This window comes from Rhincodon typus, chromosome 3 (genome assembly GCF_021869965.1).
Source record: "Rhincodon typus isolate 14 chromosome 3, sRhiTyp1.1, whole genome shotgun sequence".
Lineage (NCBI taxonomy): Eukaryota > Metazoa > Chordata > Chondrichthyes > Orectolobiformes > Rhincodontidae > Rhincodon > Rhincodon typus.
In genome coordinates this window covers 88,768,316-88,793,927 of record NC_063334.1, presented here as the reverse complement: position 1 = coordinate 88,793,927, position 25,612 = coordinate 88,768,316, and the positions used below count along the sequence as shown (strand labels likewise).

At 40.0% G+C, this 25,612-nt stretch overlaps 1 protein-coding gene across 1 annotated transcript in view; it reads left to right on the top strand.

Moving 5' to 3' along the window:
• The window catches only part of LOC109916106 (ras GTPase-activating protein 1-like), a 294,682-nt gene that overhangs the window by 68,585 nt on the left and 200,485 nt on the right, over positions 1 to 25,612 (top strand). The window contains exons 9-11 of the mRNA XM_048619515.1: positions 10,990 to 11,068; positions 17,986 to 18,103; positions 19,363 to 19,519. Coding sequence (XP_048475472.1) covers positions 10,990 to 11,068; positions 17,986 to 18,103; positions 19,363 to 19,519 — 354 coding nt within the window. The remainder of the gene's footprint in view (positions 1 to 10,989; positions 11,069 to 17,985; positions 18,104 to 19,362; positions 19,520 to 25,612) is intronic.

The following is a 25,612-nucleotide window of genomic DNA, read 5'->3' as shown; positions in this document are numbered from 1 at the left end:
TGGAGGATTTGACTACTTAAACTCGGAGTAGAAATGAAATATAGATATTGCCCAAAATGAATATTCCACACTGTTTTGTGTAACCAAAGAAGACTTTAGGTCTAGTGCAACTGCCAAAATGATTAAACCACAAATTATTTCATCTTTCAGATTCAACTGTTCATTTGTTATCAAATAATATGTGCAGTGCCTAGGATATAAGGCCATAAGATGTTGGAGCAGAAATAGGCCATTCAACCTGAATTTGCTCCATCATTCAATGAGATCTGATGATCCTCAGCTCTGCTTTCCTGCCTGTTCCCCATAATCCTTGATTCAAGCTCGAGACTTGAATATCATTAATAACCCATACAGTAAAGAATTCCACAGATTTAATACCCCGTGAGAAGAAGTTTGTCTGCATCTCATGTATGGGTGCCACTTTTTGTTATGAGATTGTACCCTCTGGTCCTAGATTCTTCCAGAAGGGAAAGCAACTTCTCTGTCCGGTTTTGGGTAGATGCAGTGGCCATATTTCCACTGCTACTAGCTCTGATAAGGTCTGGCAGTATCTAGAGAGAACCAGGATGTTGCAGTGACTAGAGGGTTTGAGTTATAAAGAGAGGCTGGATAGGCTGGGATTTTTTTCACCTGGAGCATAGGTGGTTGCGGGGTGACATTATAGAAGTTTATAAAATAACGAGGGGCATTGCTAAAGTGAACAGTAAAAGTCTTTCCCCTAGGGTGGGGAATTTCAAAACTAGGGGGTATATTTTTATGGTGAGAGGAGAAAAAATTAAAAGGAACCTGATGTGCAAAAGTTGCCAACAGAGGGTGATTCGTGTGTGGAATGAACTGCCAGAGAAAGTGGTAGATACAGGTACAGTTACAACATTTAAAAGACATTGGGATAGGTGCATGAATAGAAAAGGCTTACAGGGATATGGGTCAAATGCAGACAAGTGGGACTAGCTTAGTTTGGGAAACTTGGTCATCATGGGTGAGGTGGACCGAAGGGTCTGTTTCCGTGCTGTATGACTCTGACTCTTAGAAACAAGCCATCGGCGCTCTAACATGTTGATCCAGATCAACTGTTAAGCATGCAGTTAGAGTCGAAAGCAATTTTTTTTCTAACAGATTTAAAATGCAGAAGAGCAAAGATTATTTGAGAATCAGCTGTGACAGACTTGATGGACCAACTGTCCTGCTTATGCCTAACAACTAGATTTAGGATGTGCAGATACTTTTTAATCTAACGTTAGCACCAAGGTGATTGCTTCTTTTTTCCCCCCACTGGGGAACAATATAAGCCTCCATGACTGAACGAGTGAGTACGATGTGGAACAAATGCCATTCAGGACAGGAAATGTACAAACATTGAGGTGGATTTAGCTGACCCTGTGCAGTTGGCAGAAGGGCTTCTTGTTCCACTTCTTTCTCTTTTCTTTGGAATTGTCCGGAGCAGGATGGCAACTTTGTCTGTTCCACAGATGTTATCAGCCAGTCAGTCCAATTAATGACTTAGCTATTTAGAGGTAGTGACATTGTTTTACTGAATTTGACACAGCTCCCTGCAATGTATTTGAGGCTGCTGGCTCAATCAAAGTGATCTCACTTTGGCAGTTCAGGGAGGCATTGGAAGTCGCGTTACCATGCTGCAGCAAGAGGCAGTGGGGATGAAAAGTCTCAGATAATCTGGGAATAAGACAGTGGAAGGGTGGCCTATCTTGTGCCAGTGGTTTTGGCATCTTGAGTGCTGCCTGACACTTATTAGTCAGCAGCCTTTTTATCCTCTGCTGCAAGGTCATTTTCTCTGTGGGGAGAGAAAACTGACATTGCCTGACCTGAGCATTGTTTGCTTTTTATTAGTTTGGATGCTTTCTTTTGACTCCTTCATTGGGTTCTAATGGCCTCGTACTGATAGGGTGGCTCTTCACGCATCCATAGCTAAGGATCTGAGTGATGAATAATTAAAATGTCTCCCTTCCTCAAATTCTCTGTCCACTACCTTGAATTTCAATATTCAGACATTGCTTTAAAATATGGTTTAGAGACCGTTCAACAATCTGAAATATTAACTGGTAACACTATGGTAGCATCCTTGAAAAGAGGCAGACTTGCTGAGTGCTTCTAGCAATTTTTACTACTTATTTTCAATTTCTAGCATCAGCAGTGTTTTGCTTTTGTTCCTTCAAAACTATATATAAAGGGACAAATCACAACCTGACCAATTACTACCCTCTCAATCCACTTTTCCATCAGTTTGCTGATAATCAAGTCCATTTGACTTACCGTTCATCCTGATGGAATTTACCCAATCAATGACTCATTTTTTTGAGATCATTTTCAAGTATTTCTTTTAATTAAAAACTGAAAGAACTGTGGATGCTGTGAATCAGGAACAAAAACAAAGTTGCCGGAAAAGCTCAGCAGGTCTGGCAGCATCTGTGAAGGAAAAAACAGAGTTAAAGTTTCAGGTCCGGTGACCCTTCATCAGAACTGATGGTGGCTGGGAAAGTGTCAGTTTATATGCAGAAAAAAGTGAGGAGGATGGGGTAGGGAGTAAACGATAGGATAGAGCCTAAAAGGGAGAGAAGAGCAGTTGGTTAGACAGAGTTGATAACGATCAGGCTGGGAGGGTGAATAGTTGTTAATGGGGACTGTTAGTGACTAACAACAGGTGGTGTGTGATGCAGGCTATGTGGTAACAATGTCTGGTGTGTGGGGTAGGGGGCTGGGACATGGGAGAGTTTAGGCCCTAAAATTATTGAACTCAGTATTGAGTCCAGAGGGCTGCAGGGTCCCCAAGCGGAAAATGAGGTGGTGTTCTTCCAGCTTGCGTTGAGGTTTGCTGGAACACTGCAACAAGCCAGAGACAGATGTTAGCCAGGGAACAGGGTGGTGCGTTAAAGTGGCAGGCAACAGGTCGTTCAGGGTTTGTTTTTTGCGAGCAGAACATTGATGTTCTGCGAAGCAGTCACCCAGTCTGCGCTTCGTTTCCCCAATGTAGAGGATACCACATTGTGAGCAGCGAATGCAGTAGACTAGATTGTGGGGAGTGCAGGTGAAGTGTTGCTGGAAGGTATGTTTGGGCCCTTGGATACTGGGTAGGGAGCAGGTAAATGGGTGGGTGCTGCACCTTTGCTGGTTACAGGGGAAGGTGCTGCAGGTCTGTTGGTTGGGGGGGGCTTGCGGGGATGGAGTGTTGGGGGCGAAGGAAGTATGGACCAGGGTGCCCTGGAAGGAATGGTCCCTGTGGAAGGCGGACAAGGGAGGGGAGGGGAATATGTATCTGGTGGTTGCATCTTGCTGGAGGTGGTGGAAATGGCAACTGATGATCTTCTGGATGTGGATGCTGGTGGGATAGTAAGTAAGGACAAGGGGACCCAAACAGTCCTGCTCACGCTGTTTGCTGGCCAACATCTCTGTCTCTGGCTTGCTGCAGTGTTCCAGCGAACCTCAACGCAAGCTGGAAGAACAACACCTCGTTTTCTGCTTGGCGACCCTGCAGCACTCTGGACTCCGTATTGAGTTCAATAATTTTAGGGCCTAAGCTCTCCAATATCCCAGCCCCCTGCCCCACACACCAGGCCTTGTTACCACATAGCCTGCATCACACACACCTGTTGTTAGTCACCAACAGTCCCCATTAACAACTATTCACCCTCCCAGCCTGATCGTTATCAACTCATTGTCTGTCCAACTGCTGTTCTCTCCCTTTTAGGCTCTATCCTATCGTTTACTCCCTACCCCATCCTCCTCACTTTTTTCTGCATATAAACTGACACTCTCCCAGCCAGAGGGTCACCAGACCCGAAACGTTAACTCTGTTTTTTCCTTTACAGATGCTGCCAGACCTGCTGAGCTTTTCCAGCAACTTTGTTTTTATTTCTTTTAACTATATTTGCGTTTTACTGGTGTTGAACGCCTGGTTTCTTTGCTGTATTAATAGTGATAATAATATAATAACAATAATCAAAAGACTTCAAAGCATTCAGCCATTTCATAAAAAAAGGATGGATTTAGTCCAAATTCTCCTTGTTTCTGACTTTGGATTCTTTTGTGTAAGATGTGGAGCATTTAGATCACAACTGGTTTCTTGATCGTAATGGTCAACTTACTATTTCTGACCAGCTCCTGATTGTTTCCTTAAGATGTGAGTTATTTAGGAATTGTCCCTTTCAGTACAGCTTTTCCTTGTTAGCTTATGTTTATGACTCTTTTTAGTAAGAAAACGAAGCACTACAAAATATTTTTTGTCTTAGTAGAGGATATGTAGTATCACATGCTAATGATTCATATCATTCCAAATGTCTAACTTATTCACCTAAATGTTCTGGAAAATTCCTCAGCCTTTCAATAGCTTTTAGTCAAAAGAACAACTTGCTCCCATGTGATTTCACAATAACTACTGTTGACTGGAGCAAGTAACTTTAAAAGTCACCTTTTTTTAAATTCTCCAGCGATACAGGTGTGTTATTACCAAGAATCAAGCCATCTCACTATACTGAAACTGTACAGCCGAGATTGTCTTATGAAATCATTATATAAAATTAATTCCATAACTTAATTCCAAAGTAATACATGCATAGGCCTGTCACATTCTTTTAACTGCTTTGCTTCAGAAGTAAATAAATTAAGAAACTGAAGTATATTGCAGGACATGCAGCTGTATTTTCAAATTTTAAAACACTGTTGCAATTCCAAGGTACGTGGTGGGTTGTAGAAAGTGAGTTTCCTCCAGCATAGAGTCTATCAGCCTGATCCATAAATGCAAGCCTTCAGCATTTGTTTATTTTGACATGAGGTAATGTGACACTCCATTTAACACACAGACATACACAGACAAGGAACCGTATATGTATCAATATCAGTATCTTTCATTTTACAATAATTAAATATAGTATAGTATTAATACCTGGTTAAATAGATGCATAACTAAACTATAATTAATTATTGAGAAATAAACTCCGTCTTATGTTTCAGTGGGTATACTGTCCTCAACCCTCAGTTCTACCACACTTGTTGCTTTGTTTACTGAGATTAGCTGCCGCTCTTCACAGTTGCTTAGCCCTGGGATAGCAGTGCCTGTGTTTCAGTGATGTAGAAATTGAAGCTAATATCTCCTCCTTGTGTCCCTTTAATTTGTGTTGATACAGGGAAACTGAGATGTGACAACTGGTGTATCATTAATGCAACATTGCTCTGTTTCAGAGTGTCTTTACTTGGATAACCATTTTCTTTTCAGCTTTTTATCCTTTCAGGTCTTTTTAAAATTTAAACTATTTTTCTAACCAACCTGTTCAGAGATGTTATTACACACCTCCCAGAGCAGGTGAGACTTGATGGGGTGGAATTTGTGAAATGTGTTCAGGAAAGTTTCCTCAAGTAGTATATAGAGGGCCCTACTCAGGAAGGGGCAAAACTCGACCTACTCTTGTGAAATAGGGCAGGACAGGCGACTGAGGTGACAGTGGGGGGAGCACTTTGGGACCAGTGACCATACTTCTATTCATTTTAAAATAGTATGGAGAGGGGCAAAATTGGTCCACATGTTCAAGTTGTAAATTGGGGCAAGATGAATTTTGATGGAATTAGACAGGAGCTTGCAGGGATTGATTGGAGTACTTTGTTTGCAGGCAAAGGGACCTCTGGCAAGTGGGAGGCCTTTAAAAGTGTGATAGCTAGAGTTCAGGTCTAGGGCAATGTTGACAGGAGTAGGGAGTCCTGGATGACAAGAGATATTGAGGCAGGCATGGCTCAGGAGTAGGCAACTGAGATCAAGGGAATCCCTGGGGATATGTAAGGGATACATAAACTATGGATACGCTACGTGGACGACACCTTTGTCATCATTAAACGGACCAAACTAGAGGAGAGACACAAACTTATAAACAACACCCTCACCGGAATAAAATTCACCAGAGAGGAGAAGAACAAACAGCTCCCATTCCTGGACGTCATGGTAGAGTGCAAGACAAATGCGGAACTCCAAACGAAAGTACACAGAAAAGCCACACACACAGACCAGGTACTGAACTTCAACAGTAACCATCCCAGCGCACACAAACAAAGCTGCGTGCGAACACTATTTAAATGGGCAGCAACACAGAACTATGCCAAGCAGATGAAGAATACCTCTTCCAGGTTTTCAAGGATAATGGATATCCAAAAAACTGGGTCAGAAGATGCCTACACGAAGAACATCAGGAAGATACTACACGTCCCAACACACTCATCACACTACCCTACATCAGGAACACATCGGAACTAACCACAAGAGTCCCATGACCGCTGGGCATCAGAGTGGCACACAAGCCCACATCAACCCTACGGCAACTGCTCACCCGAACTAAAGACCCGCCATGGACAGGACCAATGTCATCTGTAAGATCCCCTGCAGAGACTGAGAGAAACACTACATCGGACAAACAGTAAGGAAACTAACAATAAGGGTACACGAACACCAACTGGCTATAAAAAGACATGACCAATACTCACTCATCTCAATCCACACCAATTCGACTGGGACAACACCAAAATCCTGGGACAAGCTAAGCAGAGACAGGCACGGGAATTCCTAGAAGCCTGGCACTCCATGAAGCAAGCCTTTAATAAACACAAAGAACTTGACCCCATATACACTTCACTATGAAGGAAAACCGGAAGTGAAGCAATCCAGCTCAATGGACTCCACAGTTTAAAAACCAGGTGGGAAAACACACCGCTGCTGCTTCGGAGGCTGCACTGATGATGTTACCCAGCGTAGTAACGAAACATCTGCGGGACAACAAACCAGCTCGCCAAGCCAACCAACCTCAAGATTCTTGGGAATAAGATATACATGCGTTGAGAATGACAAGGTTTGGTTAGGAGTAGTCAGCATAGCTTCATCTGTGGGAGATCATGTCTCTCAAATTTGTTAGAGTTCTTGGATAAAGTAACCAGGAAGGTTGATGAGGGCAGGGCAGTACACGTAGTCTATACAGATTTCATTAAGGCCTTTGATAAGGTTCCACGTGGTAGGCTGCTCTGGAAGGTTAGGTCACATGGAATCCAGGGAGAGTTGGCAAATTGGATATACAATTGGCTTGATGGTAGGAAGCAGAGAGTAATAGTGGCAGGGATGCTTGTCGGACTGGATGCCTGTGACTAGTGGTGTGCCTCAGGTCAGTGCTGGGCCCATTGCTGTTTGTTATCTATATCAATTATTTGGATGAGAACATACAAGGCATGACTAAGAAGTTTGCGGATGACGCTAAAATAGGTGGTATCATGGAGAGTGAGGAAGGTTTCTAAGGTTTTGGAGTAGATCTGTAGCTCGGGTTGTGGGTGTTGAGGTTGTTTGGCTCGCCGAGCTGGTTTCTTGTTCCACAGACAAGGAGAACCACGACTTCGACTGGGACAACACCAAGATCCTGGGACAGGCTAGGCAGAGACAAGCACGAGAATTCCTGGAAGCATGGCACTCCACGAAGCATGCTATTAATAAACACATTGAACTCGACCCCATATACGTTCCACTAAGGAGGAAACCTGGAAGTGAGGCAATCCATCGCAACGGACCCCAGAGTTTAAAAACCAGGCGGGAAAACACACCGACGCTTCATCAGAGGCTGCACTGAGGATGTTACCAAGCATGGTAGCGAAACGTCTGCGGAACAACAAACCAGCTCAGCGAGCCAACCAACCTCAACAGTGGGGAAGGTTAGCAGAGGGACCTTGGAGTTCAGGTGCATGGTTCTCTGAAATTGGAGTCATAGGTAGATAGGGCAGTGAAGAACGCTTTTGGCACACTGACCTTCATCAGTCAGGGCATTGAGTACAGAAGTTGCGAAGTTATGTTGCAGTTGTACCAGATGTTGATGAGGCCGCACTTGGAGTATTGTTAAGTTTTGGCCACCTTGCTATAGGTTAACTGGAAAGAGTGCAGAAGAAATTTACAAGGATGTTGCCAGACTCAAGGGGCTGATTTATAGGAAGAAGTTGGACAAGCTAGGGCTTTATTTTTTTAGACCGTAGGAGACTGAGAGGCGATCTTCTAGAAGAGTATAATATCATGAGAGGCATGCGTAGGGTGAACGCACTCTGTGTTTTTTCCAGGGTTGGGGAATTGCGGACTAGAGGGCATCAGTTTAAGGTAAGAGGGGAAAGAATACATGGGAACTTTTTTACACAGGGCGGTATGTATATGGAATGAGCTGCCAGTGGAAGTGGTTGAGGCGGGTACATTAACAACATCTAAAAGGCATTTGGATGAATACATGGATAGGAAAGATTTAGAAGGATAAGGGCCACATTCAGGGAAATGGTGTCGGCATGGGCTGAAGGGCCTGTCTCCTTTCTGTGTGACCCTGTGACCCCTGGTAGGGACGGTACCACTGTGCCACAAGAACCCCTTTTCTGAGTGGAATCATGTTACTTTGTAATTAGGTGTTCTGGTATTAAGGTTCATATCTATAATTATGGGCTTATTTTCTTACTTTATTCCTGATCTAGACAATTGTGTGAATTTTGTTTCAGTGGAAACTGTTGTATCCAGCAATTTCATGCATTTGTATGGTTCCTGTGTCTGTTGTTTTCCTGAAATTACTGACATCGTCCAGGCTGCGTGTGTTTTGGTTTCTTTACCTTCACATCTTCCCTGTTGCTTCGCATCAGGTAACTGCACTTTCTTCATCTTTCTTCTGTCCACATATCTTTTTCTTGTAATTGGGGTTTTCATGCACTCTAGAGTCTGATTCATATGTGGGATATTTTCTTTTATATCTGAACTCGAGGGATCCACTTCTCAATTTTTCTCTGTGGTAGGAATTAGTTTGTTGCTGTTTCATTGCAACAGCTCTCTTAACTGATGGCTAAACATTTGAGAAGACAGTATCTTCATTTGTCTGCTTATGGCTTCATGAACTTTACAGCCTGGAATATTGTGAGACACTGTCTTTTCCGCACAAATTGATTTGTGCTTCCAGGTATCTGGAATTCCAAATGACCTGCTCCGTCTTGTTTCTTTGAAATTACATTGGCTGTATTTTTCAGTCTTGCTTAAAAATTGTCAAGCAGTTTATCTGGTTTGTTCTCAGTCTTTAAAATTCATATCAGTGAATCTGATGATTTGACTTTTGCTGGAGATATGGCATGGTGGCTCAGTGGTTAGCACTGCTGCCTCAGAGTGCCAGGGACCTGGGTTCAATTCCACCCTTGGGCGACTGTCTGTGTAGAGTTTGCACATTCTCCCCGTGTCTGCGTGGGTTTGCTCCGGGTACTCCGGTTTCCTCCCACAGTCCAAAGATGTGCAGGTTAGGTGGATTGGCCATGCTAAATTGCCCGTAGTGTTCAGGGATGTGTAGCTTAGGTGGGGGATAGGTCTGGGTGGGATGATTCAAGGGCCAATGTGGACTTGTTTGGCTGAAGGGCCTGTTTCCACACTGTAGGGATTCTATGATCTATGATATGTACTAAATTTTCTGAAATTTTGTCTAGACTTTACTGTCATCCTCACTCATCAGCAGCTTGTAAACAGATTTAACCCTTTCTCATTTACCCACAAAAGCTGACCCTTTCCTCATCTCTAGTACCTTTTTTCAGAAAACTATTGAGTGTTAGCCTGCACTTATACTTTTTCCTATGTCTCTATGGTGTCACTGGGGTTCCATTTTGCTAAGGGCTGTAGCTGCATGATTATTGCTGCGACAATAACAGTTTTGCTCTTGCATGATTCAACCAGTTTTCTGTCTCTGCAGCTTATTTATGTTTTTTTTGACATCAGATTCAATGTTAAATCAGTTTAAACTGTTTTGATCTTAATCATAGAAAACATGATAGCAGCAGGATGTCTTCTAGATTTGATAAGTTGAAAATAAGACTCAAAATGCTATAACTTCAGATTTCTTCCAGTTCTTCATGTAGCAAATATTGTTGCTTGACACCTGGCTGCAGAGCAGCAGATAAGTATGGTGCTGTGGATAACAACTTTTATAGAGTATAGTTGCTATTCCTTTACAAACAGTATAATACAACAATCTTTTCATTTAGAGATTTTTGAGTGAAAACGTTTAAAACATGCTCATAGCATCTTTACCTAATTAGCATAAATGGTGGGAGCTTACTAAGTCAAGCTAGCAATATGGTCAGACTGGAGGGTAGGTTCTGACTGACCAATTTTTTTTTTTTAATGGGAAACCCCAAAATATGTGGTTTTAGGTGTAACTCTCGTTCAAAATTTCCTTTTAATCTTAATATTGTGCTGGTTTGGTCAGTTGTGCTCGAATGTCTGCCCATTCGAAACATTACGGATTATATAGGCCTTAAAAGAAAAGGCTTATAAAGTTACCAGAAATAGTGATAAAGCTGAGCATAGGGAGAATTTTAGAGTACAGCAAAAGGAAAATCAAGAACTGATCAACAAAGCGAGAATAGAAAATTAATCAAAACTAGCAAAAAAATACATTAAAAATGGACCGTAAATGCTTCTGTTGGTATGCGAAAAGATCATTTTTGCTAAGACAAATGTGTCCCCTTACAGACAGACGATCAGGAGAATTTATACTGGGGGATAGTAAAATGGCAGAGAAGCTGAATTATTACATTACCTCTGTCTTCAGAAGAAGATGCAATAAATCTTATTGATTTTGGTTAGATTTTGGTAGTGGTGAAATTAACCCATACACTATCATAGCAATTTTTTTGAGACAGTCATTTGTATAATCAAGTAAAAGTTTTAGTGGTTCAAGCTACTTTGTTAATGTTTGTTCCTGCTATATACCTGATTGCAATATAAATTTGTTTGGTAGCTCTTAAGATTGAAAATATTTGAGTATTTTCATGTTACAGTATTATGTACATGTAATTTCACCTTGAAAGCATTGACAGGCATTATATCATATTTCATAATCCTAAAGAGTATTGCATGTATTTAGCCTATTGGTCAGTTGAGCTTTCTAAATATAGACAGTTCGTTGCTTATGACTTTGACAATCTATTTAAAAATATGTATGCATTTTATTCCAGTATAGAGGAAATCATTGAGCACTATAGGAAGGAGCAGATTGTTGAAGGTTATTACCTCATAGATCCTGTTCCCTTGCAGGTGAGTTGCAATCTGTCTAAAGTAAGAAAACATTGTTACAAACACCTCACATGATTTTAAATGATTAATATATAGGTGTTATCTTTGGCTTTTTCAGTCGACTTCTTTAAATGTGCACAGGGTAAACCTAGTGTAAAATATTCACTGTTCTGAGTAACTTTTATTGGTTCTAAAGTGTTCCCATTTCTTTTTACATGTTCTTCGTACTTTTATTATTTTCCAGGTCAGTGAAAATACATACTTCAATCTGCAAATTTCAGATTCCGGTATCTGTGAACATAATACATTTAGACAGAATCCAAATATGTATTATAGAGTTTCTCCAGTGGAAAAGCGTAGTTTCTGTGTGATGGGCACCCGTGAAAATACAAATTTGGTTTTAAGAGTTTTGAGGAAATGTTTGCTTGTAGGAATTAATACACCTTTCATGATACTGTTCACTCTTGCTGTAATGCTTGTGCAAGCATTAGTTTCCACAGATAAGACCATAAGGTGTAGGAGCAGAAGTAGGCCATTTGCCCCATCAAGTCCACTCTGCCATTAATGCGGTCATGTTGATCTGATGATTTTCAGCTCCACTTTGCTGCCTTTTCCACAAAACCCTTGATCCCTTACTAATTAGAAATCTGTCCATCATAGCCTCGAACATACTTAGTGACCCAGCTTCGACAGCCCTTTATGAAGAATTCCACAGATTCACTCTCCTTTGAAAGAAAATATTGCTACTCACCTCCATCTTAAATAGTAGGTAACTCCTTTTTCTGAGATTATGCCATCTGGTTCTAGACTCTCTCAAAAGATGAAACAATCTCTCCGCATCTGCCCAGTCAATATGAATCTTCTATATTTCAATAAGGTCTAAACTCCAATGAGTACAAGCCCAACCTACTCAACCACTCCTCATAAGAAAATCCCTCCATACATGGGAACGACCAAAGCATTTTGAGATTCGTGCACTAGGACCCTCCGTTCACTCTGCTATGGTTTTCTGCAGTCCTTTTCTATTTAAATAACATCCACTCTTCTATTCTTCTTGCCAAAGTGCACAACCTCACCCTTTCCCACATTACATTCTATCTCACTGTATCGGCGAGATTAGTATCTCTCAGTGAGAAAACTCACGGGGTTAGAATCGTGTACAGAAATGAATTGAGAATTGGTTGGCAGATGGAAACAATGAATAGGAATAACTGGGTCATTTTGGAGTGGTAAGTAGTGACCAGTCAGGTACCACAGGGATCAGTGCTATTCACAATATATACTAATAATTTAGATGAGGAAACTGCATATCACATCTCCCAAGTTTACAGATGACACAAAGCTGGGTCGGAAGGTATGCTTTGAAGAGGATGCAGAGAAATTTCAGAATGATTTGGACAAATTAAACGAGTGGGCAAAATTCATGGCAGAAGCAGTTTAATGTGGATAAATGTAAGGTTATCTAGTTTGGTAGCAAAACAAGCAGGAAGATTATTATCTGAATGACAACAAGGGGAGGTGCAATGAGACCTGGGTGACTTTTTACACCAGTCACTGAAAGTAACCATGCAGATGTGACGGGCAGTGAAGAGGGTAAATGGTATGTCGGTCTTTATAGCAAGAGCCAGAGATCTACAGTGTAGAAAAAGGCCCTTTGGCCCATTACATCTGTGCCAGTCAAAAATAGCCACCTAACTATTATAATCCCATTTTCCAGCACTTGACTCAAAGCTTTATATGCCTTGACATTGCAAGTGCAGATCTAAATTTCTTAAATGTTGTGAGGGTTTCTGCCTCTTACCACTCTTTAAAGGCAGTGAGTTCTCGATTCTCACCATCCTCTGGATGAAAAATGTTTCCTCCCATCTCATCTAAACCTTCTACCTCTTACATTAAAGCCCCCTGTTCATTGATACCTCTCAAGTGGAAAAGTTTCTTTGTCTGTCCTATCTGTGCCCCTCACAATTTTATATTATCTCAGTCATGACCTCTCTTGGATGTCCTCCGCTGTAACGAAAACAACCCCAGTCTGCCCAATCCCTCTCGATAACTGAAACTCTCCAGCCCAGGCAACATCCCAGTAAATCTCCTTTTGCACCCTCTCCAGTGCTATCATATTCCTTCTATAATGTGAATTCCAGAATTCTAGAGCAATAAGACTAAGAAGATAATAAAGGGAGAAAATAAACTGAGCGCAAACTAGCCAGGAAAATAAAAACTGAAAATGAATCTGGGGAGATAGTTGTGGAGAATAAGGAAATGGAAGATATTTTGCGGTGGAATATTTCATTTATAATGAAAGTATGCAGGAGAGGAATGAAGTACTATCATTATTACTAGATTAGTAGTAGTAGACAAATTAATGGGGCCAAAGACAGATAAGTCCCCTCTCCCTGATGGCTTATATCCTAGGATCATACAAGAACTACCTACGAAGATAGTGGATGCATTGGTTGTAATTTTCCAAAAATTCTTGAATTCTGGAATGGTACCAGAGGATTGGAAGACTGCCAATGTGACACCCTTATTCAAAAAGGAAATAAGGCAAAAAGCAGTAACCATATACCAATTGGCCTAGCATCTATTGTTGGAAAAGTATTGGAATCAATTATTAAGAAAGTAATAGCAGCACATTTGGATAATTGAGTTAAGCAGAGGCAGCACAGCTTCATCAAAGGGAAATCATCTTTAATTAGAGTTTTTTAAGGAAGTCTCACCAGAATAGATAGAGGGGAACCATTAGCTGTAATTATATTTGGACTTCCAGAAGGCAGTTGACAAGGTACCTCAAAGCTCATGAAAGGGTCTACTCACGGACTATCGAAGAATGAGAGGATATCTCATTGAACCATTTAGAATTCTTAAAGGGCTTGACAGAGTATGTTTCCTCTCGTGGGCTAGGGGACGTAGTCTCAGAATGAATGGTGCCAATTTAAGACTGAGATGAGGACGAATTTCTTCTGAGGGTTGAGTGTCTACGCAACTCATTGCCACAGCAAGCTGTGGGGCAGAGTCCTTGTGTATAATTAAAGGTTGAGATAGGTAAATTCTTGATCAGCAGGGGAATTGAGAGTGATGTAGGAAGGTAGACATGATGAATGTCAGATCAGCTATGATCCAATTGAATGGCGGAGCAGGCTTGAAGGGCTGATTGGCCTACTCATACTCTTATATTCTACGCTTTCTATTTTTGTACTAACAAAGCCAATCCCCCACCTTTCCCTTCCTGCCTGTGCTTTATAAAGGTCTTTACCCCTGAATATTTAGTTCCTGGCTTCAAATTCCTCGTGACCATGATTCTGTAAGGACCACTAAGTTTTACCTCTGTCGGTGCTGTTAATGCATTTGTTTTCTGAAAACTACATGTATTCAACTAGTTCAACTAAATAATTTTACCTTTTTCTTTTGTTCCTCCCTTTGACCCTATTTACTGCATTTTTTTCATGCTTGTGTTCTCTGACCTTTCCTCTGGGTATCGCTCTCAAAATCGGTGCCTTGCAATGCTGCTATATATTTCTGTTTTGTAAGTCTATGTCGTCATGCTCCTCCTTCCCTGTTAGTCTAAAGCCTTATCTACCACTTGAGTTATTCAGTTCGCCAAGGCAGTGGCCCTAGCACAGTTCAAATGAGCTGTCTAACCAGAACAACTCACTTTTACGTCATCACTGTCACTGCCCCATGAACTGATACCAGTTTCACCTGCATCAAAAGTTCAGCTGTGCATTTAACTCTTAGTTTATTTATCCTATGTCAATTTGCCTGTGGCTCAGGTTATAATCCTGAGATTATCACCTTGGGTTCTGTATTTTAGTTTATCTCCTTACATTCTAAATCTTTCTGCAGAACCTCTTTTTCAGTCCTATCACTGTCGCTATGCTTGACAGCAACTGGATTTATCTCCTTGTGCCTTATGTTCCTTTCCAATGCCAAGGAGATGTTATTTAACCCTGAAACCAAGCAGGTCACGTAGCATTCAGGACTCCCATTCATAGTTACAGAGAACGGTATCTATTCCACTAATTATACTTTTCCCCTCCCACCGCTACATTGTTATTTTCTCCCCCGGTTGATTGGCTATCTACCACGGTATTGTGATCAGGTCACTCACCCACCCCTCCTGGTCTCCACTTTCATCCACAAGAGCTGACCCTCGAGTCCCCATACCTGCCTCACCCTCAATAACGCTCTCTTGTCTTTGATTACCGACCAAGTTTGAATGACTTAATTTAAGAGGTGAGACTGCCTCTTTGGAGCAAAGTTTCCTGGTAGCTTACCTGATGCTTACCATCTTCCCTGATGTCTTCAGCTCAGATTCTTTATCCTCAATTCTGATGCGAAGTTGCTTCAACTGCAAATAAGGGTTAGGGTTAAATCATCTTGGTGTCCAACAGCTCCCACGTACAACAGGTATATCACCTGACCTGCCATCACTATTGCATTCAATTAAGTTATTAGTTGAAATCACTCTAGTATCCCTGCTCTTTGCCCTTTTAATTAATTATTTCCTTTTTTAACACATTAGTGTCATTCTTGTACATAACTAGCTGCTGTTTATTTTTAAAGAAAGTGAATAGATAGAAGACCAGAGACTTCAACATCAACTGAAAACTTTATTTTCACTTTTAAAGACTAGAAATACTAACCAACCAGTTGCTTTGTTGAGGCAAAAGACAACTAAATACCTGTCTCCTTCTTCCGCTTAACTCCTTCACTGTATTGTAACTCCGTTGCACTGTCTTGGCTACTTTATATATGTTCCCAATGCAAAGGGCTGAAGTCACTCAATAAATGAGGGTCCTATTTCAGCTGGTTCTTTATCAAGCTGCACTTTCATTGCACCTCTTGAAAATAAGCCATCTTGAAGCTTGCAACAACAGACTTTATAACTGCTGATTTCTCTTGAAGCATACTAAAATTATAATCTAAATGAACTTGCACAAGCTGACGATTTAGACACTTTCTTACCCAGTAAATTTTTTCTCACTCCACTAGATGATTCTCAGAATTGTTAACAGTGCAGAAGGACTCCATTCGGCCCATCATGCCTGGACTGCTCTTGTTTAATGGCAATCCCCTGTCTTTTCTCTCTATCCCTGCACACTGTTTCAATCCAAATAATCATCCCAGTGCCCTCTTGAGTGCCTCAGCTGAATCTGCCTCGACCACGTTTCCAGACAGTACATGCCATACCCTAACTACTTGCTGTGTGAATAGATTTTTTTTTACCTCCCATCACCCTTGCTTCGTTTACACGTCACTTTACACGTATGCCGTCTCACTTTTTTTTTCCTTTTATGAATAGGAACAGTTTCTCGTTATTTACTCTGTTGAGTCTACTCACGATTTTGAAATCCTGTATCAAATCTACTGTCAACACTTTTTCTCTCCATGAAGAACAGCCCCAACTTCTCCAGTCTGTCCTCATGAAGTTTCTCATTCCTGGACTATTCTTGTAAATCTTTTCTGCACTCTTTCTAATGCATTGATATTTTTCCAATGATGTGCCACCCACAACTATGCACATCACTGCAGCTGATGTCTAACAAGTGTCTTGTTCAAGTTCAGCATCACCCTTTGCTCTTGTACTCCATGGTCCTATTAATAAAGCCGAGAACTGTACTTTATTAACTGCTGTCCACCTGTCTTGCCACCTTCAGTGATCTGTGCATATGTATGCCTAGGCCCCTTTAGTCCTGCATCCCTTTAGAATTATACTGCCTACTTTATATTGTCTTTCCATGCTCTTCTGACTAAAGTGTATCGTCTCACACGTCTCTGCATTGGACCTCATTTGCCATGTGTCCACGCACTCCTCTAACTTGTCAGTGTCCTTCTGGACTTCCACACTATCCTCCTGAATTTACAACTGTTCCAGTTTTGTCATCTTCAATCTTTTGAAATTATCACCTGCACGCTAAGATCCACACTATTAACATATGTCAAGATAAGTAAGTTCTCCAGTACCCCCTCCCAAGAAACTCCATTATAAACATTTGTCCAGTGCAAAAAATATCCATTGACCATTACTCTGTTTCCTATCACTCAGCCAATTTTATATCTACGATGCTACTGTCTCTTTATAGTGTGACCAATCACTTTTTTCTCAAAAGTCTGTTTTGTAGACTAAGTCCATTACTGCCTCTTTATCACTTAAGAATGCTGTCTCCTAAGACAAACAATAAACCTCTTTCACTGTTCGTTAACTGGAAAAATATACATAGTAACAAATTCATGATCTCTCAACTATTTGGTGAAAATAGGGCATTACCGTGAATGTATTTAGTAATGTTAAACAAAAGAAGTAAATAGGAATTGGATACAGTAAAATAATATTTGATTTCCAAACAGCATATTGCAAATGTTTGTGTGCTAGATATGCGGTTTTCAAACTGACCTGACGTCTGTAAGGAAAGTGGGATAGATGACCCAAAAGTTTCTTTCATTGCTTTGAGTCTGTATAATGGTGTTTTGAACAAAAGATACAGTCTAGACCACAAGAGTCAATTCTATTTTATTTTTCTCTAATGAGCAGTTCTAATGATCATCTTCTATGTTGATCTTTCTGTACATCAGTTTAAAGCCCAATCAAAATTAGATTAAAGGGCAATTAGCTGGTTTCCCTTTTGGAGTTTTTGTATTTGCTGGACAAAGCAGTGCAGCCCATAACATTTTGGATATGCATCTAGGTTTTTTTTTGATTGAGAGAATTGTGGACTATCTATGAATGTATCAAGACCTATTGTTGTCCATTGTTAGTAAACTCTGTTGAGCTGAATTAGTGGTTGTTTTAATCACCAAGAAACATGATCATTGTACTCCAGATTTTAGATTTGATTTTGCATAATTTTGTAGTTGACTTTTAGCCTTTCAAGTTTACCATTTGTAAAATATTTGGTAGTTGGATAATTGAACTAATGAAAGATTTTAATCTTCTTCAGCATCAAGAGCAAGTACTCAATGAGTATGATGGTAGAGAAATATACAATACAATCCGGCGCAAGCCAAAGGATGCACTTTATAAGAATATAGTGAAGGATGGCTACCTCTGGAAAAAAAGTAAGAAATCTATCTTGGAGATTGTGGAGTTTGACTTCCTCTTATGAACAATTTGTTTCTGATCTTTTGTGTGACTGCTACTGGAAGAAATAATTTTCTGTTGTTGAATTTATAAACAAAACCTAATAATTTTTTGCTGGTTTAGCTCCTTGCTTTAGCTTGGGCAATACTGTTGTTGATTAGTATAACTAAAAACACACCAAAATGACCTGAAAAGCTGATTGATCTACAAATGTGCCATGTCTAAACACAATGAAACTAAACCTTAATCACAGTCAGTTGTAAGACCAGGACCTGAAATATTAGGTTTTTTTTACTGTCCGCAGATGCTGTCAGACACGGTGTGTTTTAAGCATTTTCTTTTTATTTTACATTTCCAGCATCCACTGTACGTTGATTTTATGTTAATCATAATCCCCTAAGAGAGACTAAGAAAAATGATGGGAAAAATCAAGGTCAAAATTGGAAAATATACTGCATTATTCCTGTTTGTCTCAGTCATAATATAACCATATCTAGGAAACGCTGTTGATATAAAATCCTCCTGATCTAAGCTTGACAATGTAGACCCTATTATTGGAAGAATTGTTTGCACTGATAGAACTAAATGTGAATGATATGATAACCATTACAGAGACCTTTTTGCAAGTTGACCAAGGCTGGGACTTGCATTTTGACGCCTATTTGACATTTCACAAAGACAGAAAATGAGTTAAATGTAGTTGGGTTGCCCTATTAGAGCTACAGTTGTGAGTGATAACCTTGACCTAAAAGATCAAGATGTAGAGTCAGTTTAGGTAACAATAGGAGATGGAAAAGGTAATTTGTGGAGCCCTGCAGCAAGATAGAGAATGCAGGAAGAAATAAGTGTGGCATGTAAACAAGCCACCAAAATAATCATAGGTGATTTTATTCCAAATGTAGATCAAGTGAATCAGATTGGCAAAGATAAACTTGAAAATGAGTGTGTAGTGCGTTTTAGAAATTTCTTAGGTTAGTACATTCTTGTGCCAACTAGAGAGCAGCCTATTAAAGATCTGATACTGAACGGCAAGATGGATTTAATCAATAATCTAAGGAATTTCACATTCTGCTTTGACCATTTGGATTCTTTTAAATAGAATTGAAATTGATTCCAACCTTTCCTGAATCGATTTGAGCTGTAATTGTGTTTATAATATCAATAATAACAAACTGTTTATGAATCCTTTTCCATAATTTCTTTCCAAACTACAGATTTTAATTTGTTTTTATTTCAGGTAAAGGTAAACGATGGAAAAACTTGTACTTCATTTTGGAAGGGAATGACTCCCAGCTAATCTATTTTGAAAGTGAAAAGAGAGCCACAAAACCAAAAGGATTAATAGACCTCAGTGTTTGTACTGTGTATGGAGTTCATGACAGTCTGTTTGGCAGGTGAATACACTTGTATACTTGAGTGCTTACCTTTTTTTAAGGCTTTCTTGTGTCCTGTTGCAACATTTCTAATTGTTCCTCCTCTTTCCACTACCCAATATAATTGTCGTTGGTAAATATTTTGATATTTTCAAGTACAATCTGTGTTCTTCCATGGGCCAGTGGCATAGTGGTGACGTCAGTGGACTAGTAATCCAGAACCCTAGGCTAATGGCTCTGGGGACTTGGGTTTAAATCTACCATAGCTGATGAAATTTGAATTCAATAAAAGCCTGAAATGAAAATCTAATTCAGCGGCAAGCGCATCCACTGTTAATTGTTGGAAAACCCATGTGGTTCATTGATATCCTTTTAGGGAAAGATGTCTGCCATCCTTATGTGGTCTGAGCTGAATGTGACTTCAGACACACCATGTGATTGACTCTTAACTGCCTTCTGACCAGTTAGGGATGTGCAATAAATACTGACCTAGCCATCATCCTATGAAAGAACATTTAAAAAAATTTTTTTTTTTTTAAACAAAATGTCTTTCTTTCATCAAGGTTTGTTAAAAATGGACAGTGTGACGCATGTCTTCGTGACTGTCTTTGCAATGCTGCAACTTGAAGGGAATATTTTCACTACCTTGTAGTTTATTACCAAAGGAAGTCGTCTGATAACTGTCTCCAACTAATCAGTACTTTATATTGGGATAGTTTGGTTGTCAATCGTAGTTGACAATCTGGAAAAAATACTTTCATTTATCAAACATTGTTGCTTTCAACATTGTGATCTGGAGACTGGCTGCATTTGTTGGTGCCTTCAACAATTAAGGGATTAGGTAGATTTCATCATAGAATCCCTTCAGTATGGAAGCAGGCCATTCGGCCCAACAAATCCACGCCAACCCTCCGAACAGCATCCTACCCAGACCGCACCGCATACCCTATAACCCTGCATTTCCAATGGCTAACCCACCTAATCTACACCTCCTTGGACGCTCTGGGCAATTCAGAATGGCCAGTCCACCTGCCCTGCGCATCTTTGGACTGTGGGAGGAAACCAGAACACCCAGAAGAAGCACACGCAGACACAATGAGAACGTGCAAATTCCACATGGACAGTCGCCCGAGGCTGGAATTGAGCCTGGGTCCCTGGAGCTGTGAGGCAGCAGTGTTAACCATGGAGCCACTGTGCCCTTTTAAAAGTAGATGCAGCAGATAAGCACAAATGTTTAGTCATGTTTTTCATTAGCACACTGTTCACTCACTACTTGGAACCTAGCTTCGAATCTAGGCCACAGCAGAGGGATCTGAGCCTTCTTGGGGACTAGCGCATCTTTGTGAATCATGCTTTGGTAGTCTTCAAGTTTCCATTGATTGTGGAAAGACAATACAAAATAACTGTTCAATGCACATACTTTGAACTTTGAGTTAATTAGTATGGAAAACGAAAATGAAATAAAAAGTGACTTCTGAGACAGGTTTAAATGACACTTTCCATACTGTTATAAAAGTATTTTACACAAAAGATGATGCTGATGGAAGGAAATGTTCCTGTTCCCAATGGTTGTATTCTTCAAGAAAGGTAAATATACACAGGATGCAGAAATTGGCTGATCCGTTGGGCAACTAGCAGTAGTTTAAGAATATAATTTAACTTAATCATCAATCTACAGAAATATGATATTGCAAAATAAAAGCTCCAACTGTTCTAACACTAATTACTTTTTGGCGCAAAGTTACAATGCAGAAATTGCCACTGACTTCTCATTTTCTTTGAAGTGTTATAAATTTATCGGTCAAAGTTGTTATGTGTATATTCCATTGTTTTCATAATACTAACAAGCTATTTGTTGTCTTGCTGAAGCAATCCAAAACATAATCCCAAGTGCTTCTTTCTTGACTTTCCTGTCTCATCCTCAGCCTTAAACACTGATTTTAGTTTTCCCTTAAATCATACTTTAACTACAGCTAGTGCCAAACATTCCATGCTTTGGGAAACCTGAAATGCTTTTTCCCATACTGTGAAAAATATTAGTCACATAACTTTGCTTCCAGATTAAGTAACATCATTTAAAGTGAATTTATTCTTAGCCCACATTAATTGAAAAGAGGAAAGGAAGACAATCTTTCTCAGAATTTCTGGCAATCTGCCTTCACCTTTGATCAAAACTTTGAAGACTTGACTAAATTATGGGACAAATGCATGTTATTTAAATAGACCTCCAGAAAGCATTTGATAAAATTCTTAAGAAACTGCTAACTGAAGTTGCAACTTGTGGAATTGAGTGCAAATGATTGGCCTCGTTAAGAAAGGCTAAGTGTCAAGATATGAGAAAAGGCACAATGGACAGGTACTCTAATTGCCAAGATGTGACCCATGACGTTGTTCAAAAATCCACGTTAAGACCTCCTATATATTAACGTTTTAGATAATGGTGTAGAAAATCATATCTCGAAGTTTGCCTATGACCCAAAGTTTGGTGATATTGAAATTTATGTAAATGGAAATGCAGAACTGGAGATATTGATGGACTAAGTGAATATGCTAAACTCTAAATTGATTTCATTGTACTGAAATACAAAATTATTTACATTATACCTAAAAGGATAAAACAAGGTACTTCATAAAAGGCATAGAGCTACCACAAAGGGCATAGATAAAGTGAATGAGAAGCCTTTTCCAGAGGGTGGGGAGTTCAAAACGAGGGGGCATATTTTTAAGGTGAAAGGAGAAAGATTTAAAAAGGACATGAGGGGCAAGTATTTTTCCACAGTGTGGTTTGTGTGTGTGCGATGAGCTGCCCAGAGAAAGTGGTTGGATCCAGGTACAGTTACAACGTTTAAAAGACATTCTGATAAGTTGATGAATAGGAAAGGTGTGGAGGGATATGGGCCAAGTGCAGGCAGGTGTGACTAGTTTAGTATGGTATCAGGTTCGGAGTGGACTGGTTGGAGCAAATGGCCTGTTTCCATGCTGTATGGCTCTATGACTGTTAAGTTCATGGGTTGTTAAGATGTCTGGAAAAATAATCAAAATTGCTAATTAACTGCTGGCCTTTTTTCTAGAGGATTAGAATATCAGTGGTTAGAAGTCACGTTTCATGTGTACAAACCATGTTTAGACATTTTCTGAAGTAATATGAGCATTTCTGAGCACCGTACCCAAGCAAGAATGCAGTGGCCTTGGTTGGAGTGCAGAGTAGTTAACCAGAACGATATCTATCTTTCATGCATTAAGTGGAGTGAATATGCATATTTCATTATAATTTGATTCAAGTTTTCAAGATATTAAGAACAGATAGCGAACTTTTTTCCACTGGCTAGGGAGTACATGATTTATTGGGCGTGGTCATAAATTTGAGACAGATCTTTCAGAAGCAAAATTTAGGAAATTATTTTATACAAAGGACAGTTGACATTTAGAATTCTCTCCTGCAAATTCTGAATTAAGTATTCATTTTAAAAGCTGAGGTTGATAGATTTTTTTGTTAGCCAACAGCAGATATGTGGCATCAGTTTGCTGATCATTCATGATCTCATTGATCACTGAAATAGTCTAAAGGGCCTAGCAGAGGCTGTTCAATAGTCTTTTCAACGTAACTCGTTTATTTTCATGTTTGTCCTCCAATTTGACCAGTAGTCTTAATCTTCTATGCCAAATATCTTGTTATATTCCTTTCCAAACATATGACTAACTTACTAGTAATGTTTGTTGACATCTCTTAAGACTGACTGACATCAGCAGGAAGCAACTCGATCTCTGTTCTGCCAGGAGATCGAAAGAACCAACCATTATTTGGTTACTCTCACTCCTTTTATTCCCATAGCCCTGTAAACTTGTTCCCATCAATCAGTTTCATTTTGAAAGTTACTATTAAATCTGCTTCTACTGCCATGATTGCCTATGTATTCCATATCATAATAACTTACCTCTGGATCTTATTCCAAAAAGCTTTAAGGGTATATCCACTCACTATCCTTCTGATACTGAAATCCACCCCTTCTTATTAGCATCCCAAAAGGGTTCTCCATTCTGAACACTTCCTTCAAATCTCCTCTTACTTCTAATGAATTGGCATTAACTTGAAATTGTAACTCTGTTTCTCTTCACAGATGCTGCCTGACCTGTTGAATTTTTCCGGCATTTCCTGCTTTTAATTCCCTTGGCTTCTCAGTTTGAAGTGAAACAACCTATTCAGCCTCTCTCCATAGGTGAAGTTCCTCATCTGGGGCACCATTCTAATAAAGCTCTTTTACATCCTCTCCATGGCCGTCACATCTTTCCCAGAGTGTCGTGCCAGGAATTGAACACATGCTGAGGCCTAACCATTTTTTTTATAAGGGTTCTCCATAATCTCCTTGTTTTTGAACTTTAATGCCTTGATTAACAAAGCCAAGGATCACCCATGTTTTTACAGCTTCCTGAATTTGCCATCTTCCGAGATTTGTTTGCACACTTCCTCCATTCTTTTAGTGTTTATTGTGGTCCCCATCCCCCTCAAAATTAGTTTATCTTCCTCTACAGTGTGAACTAACTTCTGTGCAAGGATATTTGGCTGAGCTCTGTTTGAAGTGCCACCTGTTTTATCCTGGGCAAATCCTTTCCAGTTCAGAACTGGTTTCACTGCCCAGATATCCTGAAGCAGACCTCATGCAATTTTCCAACTACATCTCAATTTGCAATAGCACAGTCTTATAACCCTCCTTGTTGAGAAAAAAAGATAAAAATCTACAACTCCTTAAGAAAGCCATTTGGTCCATCATGCCACAGCTGGATTTTTGCAGGAATAGTTGTGTTTAGTCCAAACACCATGTTTTTGTCTATAAACTCTCTTCTGATAGTTTCATAGATGTGTCTGCAAAAGGAAAATTGGTGAGGATGACCTCAAGTATGTTTTTCCCTCTTGTTGCTTTCTTCACCCCCTGCTACAGATTCAGTCTATCAGCTAAGTCCTTTAAGACCTGACCAGCTTGGTCAGTATTGGTGTTGCTGAGCAATTCTTTCGATGGACATGAGTCCCCCATCAGGAGTACATTGCCCACCTTTGGCATCCTCTGTGCTTTCTCCAAGTGGTACTCATCATTTGGACATGTTGTTATTGCTGGAAGTCACCTGGGAATGTTAACCTTCAAACAGGGTTTTCATAGTTCAGATGGTTTCTTTCTTTGCATGGAGATAGTAAGAACTGCCAATGCTGGAGTCAGAGATAACACTGTGTGGAGCTGGAGGAACACAGCAGGCCAGGCAGCATCAGAGGAGTAGGAAAGTTGACGTTTCGGGTCGGGACCCTTCTTCAGACCCTTTGCCTGGCCAGCTGTGTCCCTCCAGCTCCACAAAGTGTTATCTCTTCTTTCTTTGCTTTTTTTTAAAAATGTGTTTATATATATAAAATGTAAGTACTTGGGAATATTGGTTACAGGATTATATATAGTTTATTGTTTCCAAGCTGTAAAGAAATTTCTCGGCTTAACAGAATAAAATCTGTATTCCTATTTCAGAATAAGAAAGTTTCTTAATCATTCAATACTTCATAACCATCATTGTTGCTGGATAAATGGCTGTGTTTCAAGTATGTATACTTTAACACCATCAGCCATTTCTAGTGATAATAATTTGCAATTTTTGCACTGTTGACTGCTATTTTGTCTAGATTTTCATTACTTTCACAGCAAGGGAACTTAAAATAGTTGAAAAGCAAATTACTACAGATAATGGAAATGTGAAATAAAATGCTCTTCGAAACATCTGTGAAGGAATAAACAGTAAATCCTTCAGCATGATCTCGACAGGTTGGGTGAGTGGGCAAATCAATGGCAGATGCAGTATAATTTGGATAAATGTGAAGTTATTCACTTCAGAAGCAAAAACAAGAAGGCAGATTACTACCTGAATGGCTGTAAATTGAGAGAGGAGCATGCAGTGGGACCTGGGCATCCTTGTGCACCAGTCGCTCTAGGTAAACATGCAGGCACAGCAGGCGGTAAAGAAGGCCATTGATATGTTGGCCTTCATTGCAAGAGGTTTCGAGTACAGGAGCAGGGATGTGTTGTTGCAGTTATTCAGGGCCTTAGTGAGGCCACACCTATGCAGTTTTGGTCACCTTTTCTG